The 19,012-nt window shown below is 36.8% G+C and overlaps 1 protein-coding gene across 1 annotated transcript; it reads left to right on the top strand.

The window, feature by feature from the left end:
• The first annotated feature begins 962 nt into the window (after positions 1 to 962).
• On the top strand, positions 963 to 18,791 carry sel1l (SEL1L adaptor subunit of ERAD E3 ubiquitin ligase). The gene is made up of 22 exons (XM_056481243.1): positions 963 to 1,330; positions 1,435 to 1,535; positions 1,749 to 1,792; positions 2,665 to 2,836; positions 4,140 to 4,307; positions 4,918 to 5,023; positions 7,026 to 7,188; positions 7,403 to 7,456; positions 7,540 to 7,599; positions 7,916 to 7,997; positions 8,525 to 8,679; positions 9,132 to 9,188; positions 9,727 to 9,795; positions 9,892 to 9,969; positions 10,068 to 10,130; positions 10,218 to 10,305; positions 12,746 to 12,894; positions 12,979 to 13,144; positions 13,852 to 13,926; positions 14,422 to 14,594; positions 14,797 to 14,925; positions 17,093 to 18,791. The coding sequence occupies exons 2-22, from the start codon at positions 1,463 to 1,465 to the stop codon at positions 17,297 to 17,299; spliced, it is 2,331 nt and encodes a 776-aa protein (XP_056337218.1). The 5' UTR covers positions 963 to 1,330; positions 1,435 to 1,462; the 3' UTR covers positions 17,300 to 18,791.
• The last annotated feature ends 221 nt before the right edge of the window (positions 18,792 to 19,012 follow it).

The raw sequence follows: 19,012 nt of genomic DNA on the forward strand, positions 1-19,012 counted from the left end.
GCTCCATCATTCTGTGGGGATGTGTGGCAAGCACAGGTACTAGAAATCTTGTCAGAGTTCACATGGATTCCATCCAGTATCAGCAGAATCTGAAGAACAATGTTCAGGAATCAGTCAAAAGGCTGAAGTTACAGCTGGGTTTAATATTTCAGCAGTACAGTGACACAAAACACAGTTCCAGATCTACCAAGGAATTCATAATCACACACGATACAATGTTTTAGGCCATCCCAGTTCCCAGACATGAACATCATTGAAAATATACGGGTTGATTTGAAAACACTGTTTTGTTTGATACTCTTCAAACTTGACTGAACTGGCGAAATTGTGCAATGAAGAATGACCCAAAATGGCTTCAGCAATAATTCAGGCACTTATCCTTGATTATAAGAAGTGTCTACAGGCTGTTATTTCAGCAAAAGGTGGCTGTACAAAAGATTGATATCATTATTCTGTTGGGGTGCCCAAATTTTTGCACCTGTCTGTTTTTGTTAGGAATTAAATTGCATTGCATCTGTTGATTAAATAAGAGTTATGTCAGAACTGAAATGTTGCGTATAAAATATATCTAAATGAATTTGTTCATTTAAAGGCCAGCAGGCTATGGCTTGCAATTAGGAAACTTTTTTTTTTAAGAATATTTGTATACTATATGAAATATGTATATCTAAAACGTACAATAATAATAACATAAATAATAAATCAATATTCATTACTCTATCATTCATATATCTCTCATGTTTACTTCACACGTACTGTATAATCAGTCAGCTGTTAAAGGCGTATCCACATCCTGCATACAGTCGTGTTCACTTCTGCTCCATTCGCGTATCTCAGCCGCCGTGATACTCTTGTGTGTGCACATCTGATTGGTCGACTGAATCCGGGAGCGCAGCGATTGGCTGTTATCTGCGGTACCTCATTTTAATTGGTGAAAGCGCAGCGGATTAGGAAATAGGGGGTCGGCCAGAGAACAGAAATATGCTGAAACACGAGAAACCCTGACGACGGCTAAACGTTATTGTCATCTGTCCTGTGATTTGTTAGACATCATAGTGTTCTTGTAAACATTCCGGAAACCGTCTTGGAAAAAATTCCTGCTCGGCGAGCGTCAAAAGCGCTAGTCTCTGGGAAGTGCTGTTTGTGTTTGTTTAGCTGTGCTAGCTGTGTAGACATACTGTCACTGAGTTAGTTACATTGAGCTACTAACGTTAGCTGCAGTTAGGCTCTTAATGTGCAATATTTGCGAATGGATTATTGTGTTGTAGTCCTTTTTTTCTCTTGGGAGAAGTTTCTGGTTCATTGGCTTGCTGGTTAATGTCTATAGCTGGTGGGTTATGCAGTCAGGTGCAGTTCACTGACAGATTTATAAAGCTAGATGGCTAGTTAGGACCACAGGTTGTTAATGTGCTGAATTAAATAATTTTTTACTAGTTCACTACGTTTTGAGGACTTTGGCAACATGAATTCAGCTATGAAGTCTTATCTGGTCCTGATTGTGGCTTTAGCTGTGACTTTGGAAGTGACAGCTGGTGGTGAGGCTCTTTTTCAAGTATTCATTGCTTGGTCTCATATAAGTACATTTGTGTTTGTTTAAATGTAACTACTACATAAAGCTCTTTAAATGATCACTGTTTAACTGTATTTATCATATGTGAAGTGTGCAAGTTTCTTGAACTAAAATGTGTTGACATATGTTGTATGTAGCATATGTAAAAACTAAACCTGACTGTTTACTGTCATTGCAGATGTACCCTCAGATGATGGAGTTGGTGACGGTGGGGATTCTCAGGTAATCTTACATAAAACAACATAATGGCATATTATCAGTACCATAAACATGCACGTATGTAGAAGGCAGAGTGTTTTGTGTTTGTCGCTCCTGGAATTGCATTGTATATTTGGTGTACACCTGGTGCACAAAATGAGTTTTTATGCATTGAAAGCATTATATTTGAATGTAAAGAGTCTGTTTACATTAGGTTACTGACATGTACAGGCAATTATCAATACAGTTATCACACATATTTGTTAACAATATTTAATTAAAATTAAGTCCTTCATTGTTTGTTCATGTTCACTAATGTAAACAAGCACCACTTCGGATTTTAATAATGCATTAGTAAATGTTGTACAATGATTTGTAATAAAACTGTACATATTACATTATACTGCAAGTACTTGCATTATGCTGTAAGTACTGTTCATTTTAAATTCATGTTAGTAAATACATTAACTAATGTTAACTAATAAAACCTTATTATAAAGTGTGACCCAAAAGTATTTGTGAAAATATGGGTGAAATAATCTTTATTTATTTGTCATCAAAATGTTATTAAATGGTTCTTGTTCTTAATATGCATAATGAGATTTTTTTTGCTGTATAAGATGGCATTGCACTTAATTGCATTTTAGTGGGCGCCTTTATTTAACCATGTTTAAAATACGAGTCATTAGTTTTTGTTTAGTAATTGATAAAATTATGTTAAATATGAAAAATTCTAAAGTATTTTATGTATAAATTGAATTAAATGAATATGCATTTCTGCTCTCTCTCTCTGTGTTAGCATGTTTTTAAAATCATTATTATTTGTGTGCATGCCAACAATGCTATTTTCTTACTAATCAAGTTTTCTCTCTGTGTTTTTTTTTTGTCAAAATCAGAGCACTGCTGAAAATGAAGCCCCCAATATTGTGACGGGACATGCATATGTACCTAAAGATGCCCAGACTGACAGCAGTACAACAGACACTGATATGGAGAGCAAAGTTGAGGAGATTGAAAAGGAAGACCTTCCAAGTCAGCCACCTCCACCACAGGAGCGCCGTAAAGAAAGTGAGTAAATGCAGTCTGCAGGTGCTTCCTGAATAAGAGCATACATTTCTTGATAGTTAGATTTGTCTGTATATGTGGCATCATTTTATCTGTCTCTAGTTACTTTGCAGCTTTTTTTTACTCCCACCGCTAAAATTGTGTTATTATATGCTGTTTAAGTTTTCATAGCTCATATTTCATACCTTATTCTTTGGCCACGACACTTGCTATTGCGATTGTAATAAGTCACTTTTGCCAACTTTTGAATACTTTTTTTTTTTTAAAATCGTTATCGATGCTCTGGTGTATGTAATTGGGCCGGTTCTTCATTTTCTATTATTGTGAAATAAGTAGCTTAAATGCAGCATATACATATAACAATATGGAGAACATTAGATTTCAATTCTGCTCTTATAGCTACATAACTGTACTGAAGACTGTGGATTGATTGTGTTAAAATAATGACCAATAAGAGAATATTAGATTTCTCATATTTTTTTGTTTTAATTTTGCTTTTAGTTGTTTTTTTTTTTTGTTTTTTTTTGTGGCTGTATGAACAGATCCGATAACATGAAACTCTCTATTTAAAAGCAGTACCTGTTTGTTTCAATGTGTTTTCAACTACGTCTTTAAGTGGCCAAATGTGTATGAGCTCAATGTTTCGACCCTCGTTTACAGTTAAAAACCAAATGAAAAGCCCTGCTGTGAAATGTGTGTCCTTTTCAAATATTTCTTAAATTGTTTCTCAAATGGTGTAGTCAACACAAGTTTTAAAAACTAATTTCTAATAATTTATTTTCTCTTTGCCATTATGACAGAAATAATATTTTACTAGTATTCAGCTTAATGTGCAATTTAAAGGCTTAACTGGGTTAAATAGATGAACAGGTCAAGTTTAATATATTAGTCAAGTCAATTGACAACAGTGGTTTATTCTGTAGCCAATTGAGAAATAAAATTCTTTAAGGGGCTAATAAGATTGTCCATAGCAGTTTTAAAATGTTTACTTTTTTATTCCAGCCAATAAAGAATAAATGATCAAAATATTGACATTTTCTATATAAATATATAATGGTAAAAACTGTGCACTTGGGAAATATTTAAAAAAGAATAAAGATCTCACAGTCTGTACACCTGTGTTTAGAGTTGTCCACAATAATGCATTTTAAAACCAGGTGTAAACAGGATCTTCATGCTTACAGGTTGCAGTGTCTGTTGAGAAGAAACTTGCTCACTCATGCGTTCACCTTTGCTTAGTTAGTTTCCTGTGAAAGTGTCTGAATAATGTGTCATTTTATCATTGGTGTTTTATCATGTGACGCAGTTCCGGTGGTGAATGGTGGAACGGCCTCTGGGGAGCCCTGCATATTCCCTTTTCTTTTCCAAGGGAAAGAGTATTCAGACTGCACTACTGAAGGCAGAGGAGATGGGAGACTGTGGTGTGCCACAACGTATGACTACAATAACGATAAGAGATGGGGCTTCTGTGAAAGTGAGTCAGCTCTTATTGTAAAAATGATTGCTATTGTGATTTCCAGTTGAAAGTAAATGAGTTGTTCTCAGATTAGTAGAAAGTTATTCTTTTATTTCCATTAATTTTCTGCTTTCATTTCCTACACTGTAAAACCCAAAAAGTTAAGGTAATTCAAAAACTAATCCTAATGAGTACTGTGAACCTAATCCATTTGAGTAAACAAAGCAATTTGAGCACAGTAAAACCCAATAAATGAACAGAACTCAAACCAACTGAGTACTGTAACTCAAGTTAAGGCAACTCAAACCGATTGCTACAAACCATTACAGTTAAACTAATCTATATGAGTACTGTGAACTTACTCTATTTAAATTAAGTTATGAGGTATTAATTTAACTCATTACCTTCAACATTGAGTTCAAAACTCTTTTCAAATTAGTAGAATTAACTTTCAGTCAATTTTGAGTTAACTACACTCATTTCATTTGATAAAGTTGACTGTTGGGTTTTACAGTGTAGATCAAATGATCAGTTCTGACTTTACCAGCCTTTATAAGTTAGTCGTGATTTTAACATTTGTAGTCATTTTTTCCTAAAGTGAATGTGATGTGTCTGTTCATCCTCATAGCGGAGGAGCAGGCAGAGCAGAGGAGGATGGCGGAAGAGGCTGAAGAACAGTACCAAGCCACAGTTAGGATGATTAATGGCACCAACCGAAGGAGCCAGAAGAAAGAGTAAGTTCTGTGTGGTTATAAAATGCTTATTTCAAGAGTTCCCACTTAGATATGCTTGGCGTTTAAAGCTGGTTTGGCATGCTGTCCCGGGAGAGAACCCTGAGCTCGGAGATATTTGAGCCCAGGGCTCCCGCCCAGTCGATAAGCATATCAGGAGATCCGAGATCAGGTAGGTCCCGAGAGCTCCCCCTTTAGAAAAGGAAGAGATGGGGTGGAAGGGGGATTCTACCAAACGAAGATAGAGCAGTAGGGAGAAAATGATCCATTTATAGTAAACTAGGATCACTCTGATTGGATTATTACTGATTACAGATGAGTGGCCAGACGTGCTCAATCATATCACGTGCTCCTCTCGAAATTAGTTTATGAAACTTCACTTCTTTCAGTGCTTTTGCAACAGATTTTTTATTTATTTATTTTTTTTTAATTCAAGCCACCCTGTCTAAAAACAATAATGCCTTAGTTTGAGCAGCAGCCTCAGAAACAAACATTGTACATTGCCTGCCCATAATTTACAATGAATCTGTGTTGTTTTCCAGGATTTATGATGTCACACCAAAAAGCTAATTATTTACCTTACAAGGCAGTTTAACAGCATTATTACAAATGAATCTGAATAATTATTTATTACAATTATTATTTTTTTTTTTTATAAATTGCTGACAGTACAATTCTGGACCATCTAAAATATAATTTAGCCAAACAAACTACAATGTTAGCAATCCTTTAGGGCTGATAATATCCTCTTGATCAATATTGTTGGCATCTGAATACAGCTCCAATTGATATGGCAATATTGACATCCTTCGTAACTATATCAGAACACATGGAACTCGTGACTTTGGCAGGGGGTGTGGCAGTACTGAAATTTCACAATTTTCCCCATTCACAATGCACTGGGACAGCTAATCAATCACAACACATTCATTCATTCATTTTCTTTTCGGCTTAGTCCCTTTATTAATCTGGGGTCGCCACAGCAGAATTAACCGCCAACTTATCCAACATTTTGTTTTTTATGCAGCGGATGCCCTTCCAGCCGCAACCCATCACTGGGAAACACATACACACTTATGCACACTCATACACTACGGACAATTTAGCCTTCCCAATTCACCTGTACCAAATGTCTTTGGACTGTGGGGGAACCCGGAGGAAATCCACGCAAACTCCACACAGAAACGCCAACTGACCCAGCCGAGGCTCGAACCAGCGACCTTCTTGCTGTGAGGCGACAGCGCTACCTACTGCCCCACTGCGTCGCCCCAATCACAACACATTTCATTTTTTTTATTTCCTTCATCAAACCCAGAACTAATTAAGCCAAGCTGGAGAGAAAAGTGTTCTAGCATGGTAAATTATGTGACAATCAATGTGTTTTTCAAACCAACAAGCATGAGAGCATGTTCTAGTACACCGCTACAATAAAATCCAGACTTTGAAAAATAGGACTCCTTTAAGGGTGTATATTTCTTGCTTAAAGTTATTAGTTTTTATTTTAGGTTTTTTAATTTCAGAGAGTGATGGTTTGGGCTTTTTATAATTTTTTTTGCATTTCAAATAAATTTTAATTTTAGGTACCGTATTACGTCAGCTATTAAATGATATAGTATATTTATTTTAGTTCATCATTAAATCCTGAATAAAGACTGTATCATAATTTAAACATTCATTTCAATAAGAAAAATTTAACAGCAGTGTATATTCATAAATAGAAAAAAAAAAGTTTAAAGTTTTTAACTTTTTTTTAATTGTTTTTAAATAGTTTAAAGTAAGCCTGTAGACAATTAGTGTTTGTTGATGGCGTGTTTCTAGCCTGATTTGGTTACTGTTGGTTTTGGCATCGAGTTTCAAACTGTTTTTATTTTATTTATGATCAAATAAATGCAGCTTTTGTCGTTTTAATAAACTTCTAAAAAATATGAAAATGTTACTTGATCTAAACATTTGAATATGACATTTAGTTAATATCTTTCTAATATTATTCCTTTCTTTATTGCAGATTGTTTGACAAACTCCTGCAGGTCGCAGAGATGGGTCATACCAAGGCCATGGAGAAGGTAGCATATGCCATGCTGTTTGGAGACTACTTACCCCAGAACATTCCTCAGGCGAAGGAGATGTTTGAGAAGTTGGCACTGGAGGGCTCGCCAAAAGCCCAGACTGTAATTGTTTATTTACTATACTTCGTGTCATCATCTATCTTAATACAGCTAATACCCCCCACCCCCTGACTTATTTCAAGCTGTTTGTTAAAATAGTAGATGTGTGCTGAGCCACTTTATTACTGTAACTCTTGCATCAGGAAAACATTTATTTAATATATAACATTATTTTTTTACATTGTGGACAATTTACATTCAGTTTTTGTTCACACAGGCACTTGGATTCCTGTATGCTGCAGGATTAGGTGTGAACTCAAGTCAAGCAAAGGTATGACCTGATGATGTGTATCTAGCAAGCACAACATAATTATTGTAAAGGATTAAAGAAAATTCTTTTTCACTTGATTGCAGGCGTTGGTGTACTACACCTTTGGAGCTTTGGGTGGAAACCTAGTGGCACATATGATTCTGGTAAGAAGAATGATTCTCTATCCTGTGTTTTAAACACAAGGGAGGATTCTGTTCCAGCCTGGAAACAAAACTTGATTACTTGCTTATCTTGTGTGCCATGAGCCTGTGTGACGTTGCATATATCAAGCTGATATCTGTCCACACAAGCCTTCGAGCTATTGAACTTCAGAGCGACGCATTGGCTCAGTTACATGAAGCAAAGTTGAAACCTCAGACCCTGTTGGGACTATAATTTATCCATGACTACTCTCACAATGCAGTGGTTCAGGCTTGTGTTTGGCTCTGCTATTTGATGGATGCCATGCTTTCTTTTCAGGGCTACAGATATTGGGGAGGTGTTGGAGTTCCTCAGAGCTGTGAATCTGCTCTCACTCACTACAGGCTAGTGGCCAATCACGGTAAATCATTTCACATTTCTGTTCCTTTAATGCAATCCTGATACACATCTAAATATATGACTAATTCCAGGACTGCATCGTTTAAAAGATGTTTCCTGGGTCTCTGGTGTCCACTTGAAAATATCAGATTTCATTACCTGATGTGATCTTGGACGCTATGCCCTCTGGCAGTTTAAGGAAATGTTTAGTGTCTTAAATAATTTTGTGAGAGCTTCTCTGCAATGTATAACACAGTTAATCATTATGTGGTTAAAGAGTTTGATCACAACCTCCCTCATATAATCGCTTTCTACTACTGTGATGTTTTCAATCAGTCCATATTGAACTCTGTGATAATTATGGGCCATATTATTTAAACTGGGCAAATTAGTGTAAGCCGACAATCCCCTATTTTTTTCCCCACTGTGTGTTTAGTAAATCATCTTAGTATTTTTTTTTATAAATGGGCAAAACAAGAGTTTGCATAATGTCTTGCAATATTGTAGCCTAAGGTGAACTTTTTTTTTTTCCCCCTCCCCTTCTGCTAGTGGCCAGCGACGTGTCTCTGACAGGGGGCAGTGCAGTACAGCGGATCCGGCTCTTAGATGAAGTGGAAAATCCTGGTTCTAGCAGTGGAATGCTAGAAGAGGACTTAATCCAGTACTACCAGTTCTTGGCTGAGAAAGGAGATGTGCAGGCACAGGTAAAATAAAACCATGTTGATTTGTCTGTACATTGTGGCATTATTTCAGGTTTAGCTTAGGCTGTCCACCCAGCTATTTAGCATACTTTATGTTTTGGCATTAAGGGATCTTTCACCCAAAAATGAAAGTTGTCATCATTTACCCACCCTTTACTTGTTCTCAAACAGTTTGATTTTCTGTCTCCTGTTGAACACACAAGAAGATATTTTGAAGAAAGCTAAAAACCTATCACTATTGACTTCTGTAGTATTTGTTTTTCCTATGGAAGTCAGGTTTGCAGCTTTCTGCAAATTTTCTTCTGTACTATTTAACATAAAAAAGAAACTCAAAAGTTTTGAACCCCTTGAGTGAGTAAACTGTGAGTAAATTTTCATTTTTAAATGAACTGTCCCTTTAAGTGTATTTTTGTTTACCACTGTCACATTTTTAAAAATTAGCTTCTCCCCTCTAGGTTGGTCTGGGTCAGTTACACCTGCATGGAGGACGAGGTGTAGAGCAAAATCATCAGGTATTTTTTTTTTTTTTGTCAAAATATATTTTAATAATCTTATGTGCCTTTTTCAAATTAGAGCTGTGGACAAATCTTTCGTGAAGTCAATACTGCATCAATTCAGAGATTTTCAAAATCTTCTCTCCTAAATCAATTCTGAGGCTAGTTTTTAACAGCAGATGGTGCTCTAGACTAGTTGTTAACAGTATAGTCAAATGCTCACTAGAAAGAGTAATTGTGCTTTCTACTGTTATGCAAGTTGGCATTTAAAAACCGCTCATTATGAACAGTATTTAAAAAAAAAATTTTTTATGATTATTTTTGGAACAAGTAGTATTTGTAAAGAATTGGATGCAAGCAGATAATGGTTGATTGTCAAGCATATAGCGCCATCTGCTGTTTAAAACAGGTCAGAATCCATTCAAGAGAGAACAGTGATGCATTTTGAGCGATGCATTTATATATATATATATATATATATATATATATATATATATATATATATATATATATATATATATATATATATTTTTTTTTTTTTGTCATTAAATTTCAGCGGGCATACGAGTACTTCAATCAGGCTGCGAACGCAGGGAACACACATGCTATGGCATTCCTTGGAAAGGTATAGACTTGAGTAATTTATTTTTTTGTTAACAGTTTCCTTTAAACTCCATGTGCTTATTCTTTGTTATTTATTTTTCTTGTTCTGTTGTGTTAGATGTACTCTGAAGGCAGTGAGTATGTGCCTCAGAACAACGAGACAGCACTGCATTATTTCAAGAAGGCTGCAGACTTGGTAAGAGTATTAAGTCAAGATGCAAACCCTACCCCACCTCCCCCTAAAAAAACTGATTGTTCTCATTTTTAATTTTTTTATATCTGTGTGTCTTTTAGGGTAATCCAGTTGGCCAGAGTGGCCTCGGTATGGCTTACCTGTATGGAAGGGGTGTCCCTGTGGTGAGTTTTCTAGATAAGCTGAAGTTAACAGTGTGGAATCATTCAAAGACTTTTTTTTGCAGCTAATGTTTTTTCCCGATCCTGCAGAACTATGACCTGGCCTTGAAGTATTTCCAGAAAGCAGCAGAGCAAGGATGGGTGGATGGACAGCTACAGCTGGGAACCATGTACTACAGTAAGTGTGTGCAGCAGAGAGATTCTGTAATTGTTTTTCCCCATTTTAAAATCAGCAGCCCTTGGTGAGATATAAAGGTTTGCGTTTACTAATCCAGTTAAGGCTGTTGAATATGTGCATAAAAGACTCCACTAATATTTTAAACACTTTAAATGTGATTTATATTGCTCTACTTTAAAATATGTATTAGTCATATGTTTAGTTTTTTTCTCTGTCTTTTCTCTTTTCATAAGGTTTTTACATTCCCCTTCTGAATATTAAATTTTATATGTTAAAATGAATGTGAAGCAGAAGTGGGGGTGTTCTTTTACTGGGAATCAGGTGGATCTTCAAATATAGTGTTTAGTGAGATCACTGAAATCTTGCAGCAGTCTGATTTGATGTTCTACCTAAACTAGAAGTGTCCATTCCTAGAGGACCTGCAGTGCCACTGTTGTTTTTTATTTTAGCTCTAACCCTAAATAAACAGACCTGAACCAACTAATCCAGGTTACTAGTTACTACCAGAAAGTTCCTGATAGGTGTTAAGATAAGGACAGATGCCCACCATGACCATGAGTTTGGACAATCCTGACCTAAACAATAAAACCGATGTCTTATAAGGAAAAAAAAAACCTGTTTAGATTTTCATCAAAAGGCCATGAATCCTCCCCCCCCTTTCAGTTTAACTGTACCTCAAATTTTCAAAAAAGAAGGGGGGAGTGGGCGTGGCCGGCAGAGCAGGGGAAAAAGAGGGTAGCGATCAACTGTCAGTTGGCTCACAAAATGAGAGACAAACCATGAGATGCATAATTATATAGTTTACAAAGTTAAAATGTAAAGAAATAAACAGTAATTTAATGTCCTGCTACATATATTATTCGTAATTTCATATACACAAAACCACAATTTGTTACATCTTTATAAAGATAATAATGTTTATATAAACATCATAAATGAAGAGGACTTCTCTCCTCCTGAATCCCCTGGTCTGAATGCAGACATAGTGGATAGCAGTACAGCAGGTCTCTTGTCTATTTCAACCATTATGCTGGTAATCTTTAGGATTTTAAACATGTGCGAACACAGCAGCACAGATATAGGCAACGTGTCTGAATGGTAACAAGCTCAACTGATAAAAGACAAAGTCCGCCATTCTCCAGTTCTCGTACAGATCTCCCTCGAAATAGGTTTGCTGCAAACAAACAGCTTTTCTGTATCGGCCCTGACAGGATGGTCTAATGTGCTCTCACAGCTTGGCTGGTCTGCCTTGACTTCGGAAAGCATGTGAGCTCATGAATAATAAATAAACAGGGTCTTCTCAAAGGATAAGAAAACTCCACTATGAATAATAATGAGAAACTGATGCGTCATCGCTTCACTAGCAGGTTCGTGCTACGTCACCGATTTTGATCCCGCCCCAACAATTAATTTAAACCTGGAAATTAGCTAACAAAAGCTCAAAATTATCCAGTTTTCCCCCAATTAAAGCTGACAGGTGCTAACATTGTCTTAACTGATGCTCAACACACAAATCTTTTAATTAAAAAAAAGTGCTCCAGGGTGTCTTGCACCTTTAAATGTTGCAAAGATCAGTTCCATAGATGAATTATTCACCACAAGGCTAGCAATGTCCACTAGCAAAGTAAATTAAAAAGCAATTTTGATTGCATGCTGTAGTTAATAGTGCAAAAATGTTCTGCTCAACCCAACTGGAGCTGAGTTGACATTTGCATAAATAGCAGATCACTCAAAATATAAATCAGGGCATCTTTAGAAATCTATGATGGTGGTAATAATAATAATAAATTTGCATCGTACTTATAGAACAGCCATAGGAATTTATAGTTTATTTCTTTATTTCTTGCTCTGCTTTAATATATTACTTCAGGACCTGGCTATCTGTGATACAGTATTTTAGATTTTCTCTCTCTTCTTTGTTTCTACACAAGCTTTCATATTGAATGTTAAATATTATGCTAATATTTTAACAGTGTCATTACGTACTGAATAATATCTGCCATGAAAAAGTGAATGACACAAGAGCAGAACACTCTCAGTATAGAACTGCAAATTGCCATGATGCAAAGCCTCCAAAAAGCCACTGATATTTCAGTTCCAACTTAGAAAATCTACATTTTTGCTGTGCAGCATTCCCTCATGATCTGAATGCCTAAAGATGTTTGGAACAGATTTTGTATTATCTCCTTCTCGTCTTTCTAGCTCACTGTTCCACCAGCTCAACTCTGATTTATCTTATTTTTATCTTAAATCACAGCAGACTCCTTTCGGTTTTGTTGCCTGGGTGATTGTTACCATAACAAACTCCCACCTGTGTTCTGCTTTGACATGATCTTGACAAACACAGAGGACTGAGAAGTGTCTTAGTCATTTCAGCTGGTGGGTGTTTGAAGAGTTCGAAAAATGCATTTCACAACTCTTATTTTTCCTCACAATTTAGATGGCATTGGAGTGAAGCGTGATTATAAGCAGGCCCTTAAATTCTTCAACCTGGCATCGCAAGCGGGTCACATCCTGGCCTTTTATAACCTTGCACAAATGCACGCAACAGGGACAGGGGTCATGCGCTCCTGTCACACTGCAGTGGAGGTGAGGAATCATTTCAAGATGCATAGCCATTATTTTAAAAAGCTTGCCTGATAGCTGAGATAATGAATGTGTATTTGTGAGCAGCTCTTCAAGAATGTGTGCGAGCGCGGCCGCTGGTCTGAGAGACTCATGGCAGCTTACAGAAGCTTTAAGGAGGGTGATATGGATTCTGCTCTAATACAGTATCTCCTGCTGGCTGAACAGGGCTATGAGGTTGCACAGAGCAATGTGGCCTTCGTCCTTGATCAAAGTGAGTCAGTGCTCTGCTATTGTCATCAGAGGGCGCCAGACCCAACACATAATGATGCTGTTTTGTTGAAATCTGATTTGAGAAATCAAGCCAAGGTCTTTCTGAACCTTTACATATTCACGTCTGCGTTCTTTATTGTGAAAATATCCGATAAAGAAATCTCACCAAAAAAAGTTGTAAATTCATATTGGTTTATTAGTCACATTTTACAATATAATTTAGAAATCATGTAATATAGATGACCCATAGCTCTAAATAAAATAAAATGTGTACAAATACAAACATTAATTAGTTCCCCTCACTCACTAAACAACAAATATTAATCATAAGAGTACTTAAAACAGAATGAAATAGGAATTATATTTACTTTAAATAAATTTAATTATACATTTTAGACCTAAACCATTAAGTGAAACTAAAACTAGCATTGTGTGAAAATACACTTCACAAATATTTGTTTTATTTGACACCAAATCAAATATGTGCATGTACAATTTTGTAATAAAAGTTTTTCATAGTTACTAAAGCATACATTTATATATAATCACCAAAATATATTAATAACAGTTATGGTTTTGATGGAAACAAATGAAATGGTCTTTTAAATCTTTATAAGTCTTTTTAAAGATGTTCCCTGCATGTTTACTGGTAAATCAAAACCACTTCACATTTTCAAAGTGAATACTGACTCTGTGTGTGTCTTTCAGAGGGGTCGCAGATCTTCAATGAAAATGAAACGTACCCACGGGCTTTGCTTCACTGGACCAGAGCAGCTGCTCAAGGTTAAACCATTCTCCTCAACCCACACGCTCACTTGAGCATAATGTCAGACTGTTTTAATGACCTTACAACCGTCATAGTCAGACAAATATAACCGCTTACTACACCGCTCTCCCGGATACTTGATTCTGATTGGCCATCCACTGCATTCTGTGATCAGATATGTTTGTAGAAGTGCTGCTAAATTGTGTATGTAATGTATTTGTCTGCTTGTTCTTTTGCAGTGTGATAGTTTTCCATTGCTCTGTACATTTGAGGGCAGTTTAATAGTAATGATAAAGTAATTGCAAAATAAATAATAATAATATTTTTTTTTCATGACAATTTATGTACTTGTTTGCCACACTTCAACAGTAAGCAGGACAATATGTGGTCAGAAAATCATTGTTGAAAATAGGAACTTGCAAAATCATCCTTTCTGTTGTTATAACTGCATTTGAATTTTCATTATGGTGTTGAGCTTTCAGGACTTCTTTAACATTTGATTTTGTTTACAGGTTACACCGTGGCCAGAATCAAGCTGGGCGACTACCATTTCTATGGCTATGGTACTGATGTGGACTATGAGACTGCAGTGATTCACTATCGGCTGGCCTCTGAGCAACAGCACAGTGCACAGGCTATGTTCAACCTGGGTTATATGCATGAGAAGGGCCTTGGGATCAAACAGGTGAAATCTTGATGAATATTTACATTTAGCTGTATACAGTACCACTGTTATAATCTTACCCTCCAAATATTTTGTAATGGAAACCTTTTCTAACATAGTGCATATCTTTACTTTGATAACTTTAATGCATCCTTGCTGAATAAAAGGTTTAGGTAGTATATTCAATGAACAGTGCATTAATTTTAGAGTTGTTCTTCAACAGGACATTCATCTGGCTAAACGTTTCTATGACATGGCTGCAGAAGCCAGTCCTGATGCCCAAGTTCCTGTGTTCCTGGCCCTGTGCAAGCTGGGCCTTGTTTATGCACTACAGTACTTGCAGGATCTCAATGTAAGTTGGGAGATTCCAGCTTAAATCCAACATGTCAAGTCTCCTTTACTTTTAGTGCTTCATATTTAAGAGAAAGAGATTGTTTTAAAGCAGCGTCATCATATTCATGTGGCTTATGTAGAATTCTGAAGCCCTTGTTATTGGCGATGCTGATGACAAGCAATAAGTTGCTGTTTGACATTTATTGATAATGTTCACATAACACACAAGAAAAGACACTCTGTGTGATTCAGTGGCCCGATATGCTCGTGACAAATAAATTATTCTATATTTATTGGCAAAGAAAACTTCTCAGCAGTACACTGATAATGAACAGACGTGGTATTTTCATGAATGTGTACATATATGCTGCACTTTTTTTTCTTTTCAGCAATGCAATAATCATTAAACAAAAATGATTGGTGAGAAAAAAAGCATAAAAAGCATTGATCATAGTGATCTATGAGTATATTGGCATGATGTATGCAATTCACTGACATAATGTTGACAGGGTAGGTCATTAAAATTGCATTTTTGATAGCCTATAGACTACAGATCTGGGCTTATGGAGTTTTAGTTTAAATTGATCTCTTAACATTACATGAGCATAGAACGGCTGTTTCAGCATCATCCTAAATATTCAAAGCATTATTTAGTGTGTGAGAGAACAATAATGAAACACTTTGCAGTCCTGGAAAATGAATTCACTTAAATATATGCTTATTTCACATGGCCGCCATTTAAAAAAATTAAAGGCCTAAATGGGAAGAAACCCGGAAGTAGAGGACCAGCACTGTAAACATTGCAACAGCATGCTGTTGCCGCAAAGTGCAGATGTGGTAAACATCACTTTAATATAATTCAGTTTTTAAATTGAATACATAAAAAAACATTAGGCATCAAACAAAATCATAATCTCTTTAAGAGTAATAAAGCTTACGTGTCCTCCTAGGCTTCAGTTCATGGCACCAGGTAAACACAGATGGGGCTTCCCTGCTTCATCCTATGTTAACCAGTGAGCGATAAAACAATGCAGTCCTGTGTAAAATGTTTGGAGCACAACACGAGGGTGTTCAGTATCGTGACAAGTCTAATATAGTGAAAGAATCAATTCATTAACTTGACTTTGATAAATGGCATCTAAACCGTGTGTTTGGGAAAATAACGTTAGCTATCTAGTGCCATTTCCCTTAACTTAGCTGAAAATGAGGTCTGATATCCGTTCAGAATGGACCTTCAGGTCACTCAAAAAGCAGTGAAATGATAAATTTGTGTCACTTTCTTTTCACTCATAAGATATACAGCCAAGTACACCATAATACGCCATTGCAGATACCGTTCCTATGTGACTTCAGATGATACATCCGGTTTTCTTCCCAACGCAGCCTCTCTTTCGCTTTTAAAATGGCGGGCATGTGAAACCAGTCTATTAGCCTACAGGGTTTTCTGGACAAGACTCAGTAGGAAGTCTCAATTTAGTTTAAGATTTGTTTCATGCAGTTCACATGTTGCAAAAAAAGCTATTATTGCATGATAATTTCTTTTTATATATTCATTCATAAATTTATTTTTTCAGCTTAGTCCCTTTATTAATCTGGTGTTGCCACAGCGGAATGACCCGCCAACTTATCCAGCAAATGTTTTATGCAGCGGATGCCCTTCCAGCTGCATCCCATCATTGTGAAACATCCAGACACACTCATTCTTACACATACACTTCGGACAATTTAGCCTACCCAATTCACCTGTACCGCATGCATGTGGGGGAAACCGGAGCACCTGGAGGAAACCCGCGCGAACACGGGGAGAACATGCAAACTCCACACAGAAATGCCAACTGACCCAGCCAATGCTTGAACCAGCGACCTTCTTGCTGTGAGGCGAACGTGCTACCCACTGCACCACTGTGCACCCTATTTATATATAATTAATTCAAATTTAATCAATAGAATCACTTATACATGTGTTCCCCTGTAACTGGGTTGAAGCAGGAAGGGCAGTCGCTGCATAAAACATATACTGGAATAGCTAGTGGGTCATTCCATTGTAGCGACCCCTGATAAATAACGGACTACAGGAATATGTAGTATATTATAAATAAAGGAAAATGAATGAATCACCCATACCTAGGAGGAATAACCAGTAACATGCATCTTTTTTTTTTTTTTTTTTTCTCTTTATCCCTCAGCTGAAGGAGGTTTTGTCTCAGGTGGATCTCGACCAGTTGCTTGGTCCAGAGTGGGATCTCTACCTAATGACTGTCATTGCTCTGCTTTTGGGCACAGTAATCGCATATCGGCAGCGACAGCACCAGGTTGTACCCAGAGCCCCAGCAGCACCCAATAGACCTCCAGCCCAGCCAGAGCAGCCTGCCGAAGAACCTGAAGAACAATGAGAGCAAGGGATCAGGGTGGAGGTGACCAAACTGGACTAGGCTTATGAGAGAGCGGTTTGAGGCCCAGTAGTGTCTCTCCTTTTTTGGGACAACCGCTGAAAATTACACCCTGCTCTGGTCTTTAACCCTGCAAACCATCAAAGAGCTTTCAGGACTCTTGTTGCCCTGTTCAACCCCCTCCAGTCTTTTAACTGTGGCATGGGGAAAAACTTTTACGAAATCTTAAATGTGCGCCTCAGGGTTTTGCCAGGTGAAATAACATTTGTGCAAATCAACGCTCACTATGTGGTGGGAAAGACAACATTGCTGAATGAACTCTCTGCTTTTTTTGTTTGCCACTGTGCTAAAAGCCAAGGAACTTGTTTTTTGTGCAACCCATTCAGGATGTTTTTTTTTGTGTTGTTTTTGGTAGTGTTAAATTTGATCACCATGCCTCTTTGAGATGTAAGGTGGGTTTCGCTTTGAATTTGAAATGTAAAAAGTTCACACTTTAAGCATGCTTTGCATTCAGTGGATAATATTGGATATTTTTGCTTTTTTCAGTCCAGAAATTATTTATAATGTCAGTATTTTTGGCATAAGTAGTTTTCACCGACACACAGATGTAAATTTCACTGTCTTGAAGAAAACATGCATAATTACAAATGAATAAATGACATGGTAGGTAATCTAAGGTCAGCACTCCTTCACAAGACTTTTTATTGCCACAATGCTCACCCTGCCAAATCAATGTGGCGACTGCTGCCCTACACTTCCTTTTAATGTTACAAATACATCTGTTGGGTGATTCCAGTAAAGACTGAAAGCAATTATGACTATTGTCAGGTATGTTTCAAAATGCTGAGCCTCAAACCTCATTCTTCGGCAGTCATCTTTTAAAAATATCCAAAATGGGGTATAAATTCCTCAGCATACATTATTTTATTTTAATTGTTGAATGGGTTGCTTAGGCTGTAATGCTTAGTTTTCTGTATTACAAGACACCTTTTTGCTTTTTTGTTTTAAGATCAAGACACTGAAAGTCCTCCAGAACTATTTTTGATGATCATCATGTAAGGTTTGTGACTTCTAACATCCTGGAGCTGAATCATGTGCTTTGGGATGTTTCTGTTTGTGCTGAATTTCAGTTTTAGCTCCTTTTCCAGAGCAAAAATGGTGCATCATTTAAATTGTGAGCATGTGTAGAATATTTGATCATTTGACGATGTGTCTGTCGTGTCAGGTAATATAGCAATACCACAAAGTTTGGTGTTTAACAAAAATCTGTAAAGTATGTGAATGGGATGTGTTTCATGCAAAGTTGCACCAGAGCATCAGGCAGTCTGCTCAATTCTCACGATTCAACAGCGATTTGAAAGTCTTACATTCTTCTATGTCAATCAGACTGCTTCTAATACTGAAATAACAATGGATGAGTCTAAAATAAGGAGAAATTATTACATTTTCAAATAGCAAAGTTTCTAAAAACAAATAAAACGAACAACGGATTCAATGAATGTCCATTCGTATATTCTCAGATATACAAATGTTATTCAGTCCAAACAAACATCCAGCATGGACACCATCTTTATTTCAGCAGGGGGTTTGTTTCTCCCAGGCCTCAGTGCTCCATGGTTTCCACTAAAGCTCTGTGAAGTTGTGAATGGTCACCAGTCCCCTGGCAGTTGCATGTGCGCCGTGATCATGCTTTATGTCAGTGGGCCTGAACTTCGT

This window comes from Danio aesculapii, chromosome 20 (assembly GCF_903798145.1).
Source record: "Danio aesculapii chromosome 20, fDanAes4.1, whole genome shotgun sequence".
Taxonomy (NCBI): Eukaryota; Metazoa; Chordata; class Actinopteri; order Cypriniformes; family Danionidae; genus Danio; species Danio aesculapii.

Excerpts from the sequence above, each read along its gene's own strand:
- sel1l (XM_056481243.1), top strand. The coding sequence starts at position 1,463 with ATGAATTCAGCTATGAAGTCTTATCTGGTCCTGATTGTGGCTTTAGCT. Across the intron at positions 12,895-12,978 it reads CCTGTCACACTGCAGTGGAG|CTCTTCAAGAATGTGTGCGA; the intron begins GTGAGGAATCAT and ends ATTTGTGAGCAG. Across the intron at positions 13,927-14,421 it reads GACCAGAGCAGCTGCTCAAG|GTTACACCGTGGCCAGAATC; the intron begins GTTAAACCATTC and ends TTTTGTTTACAG.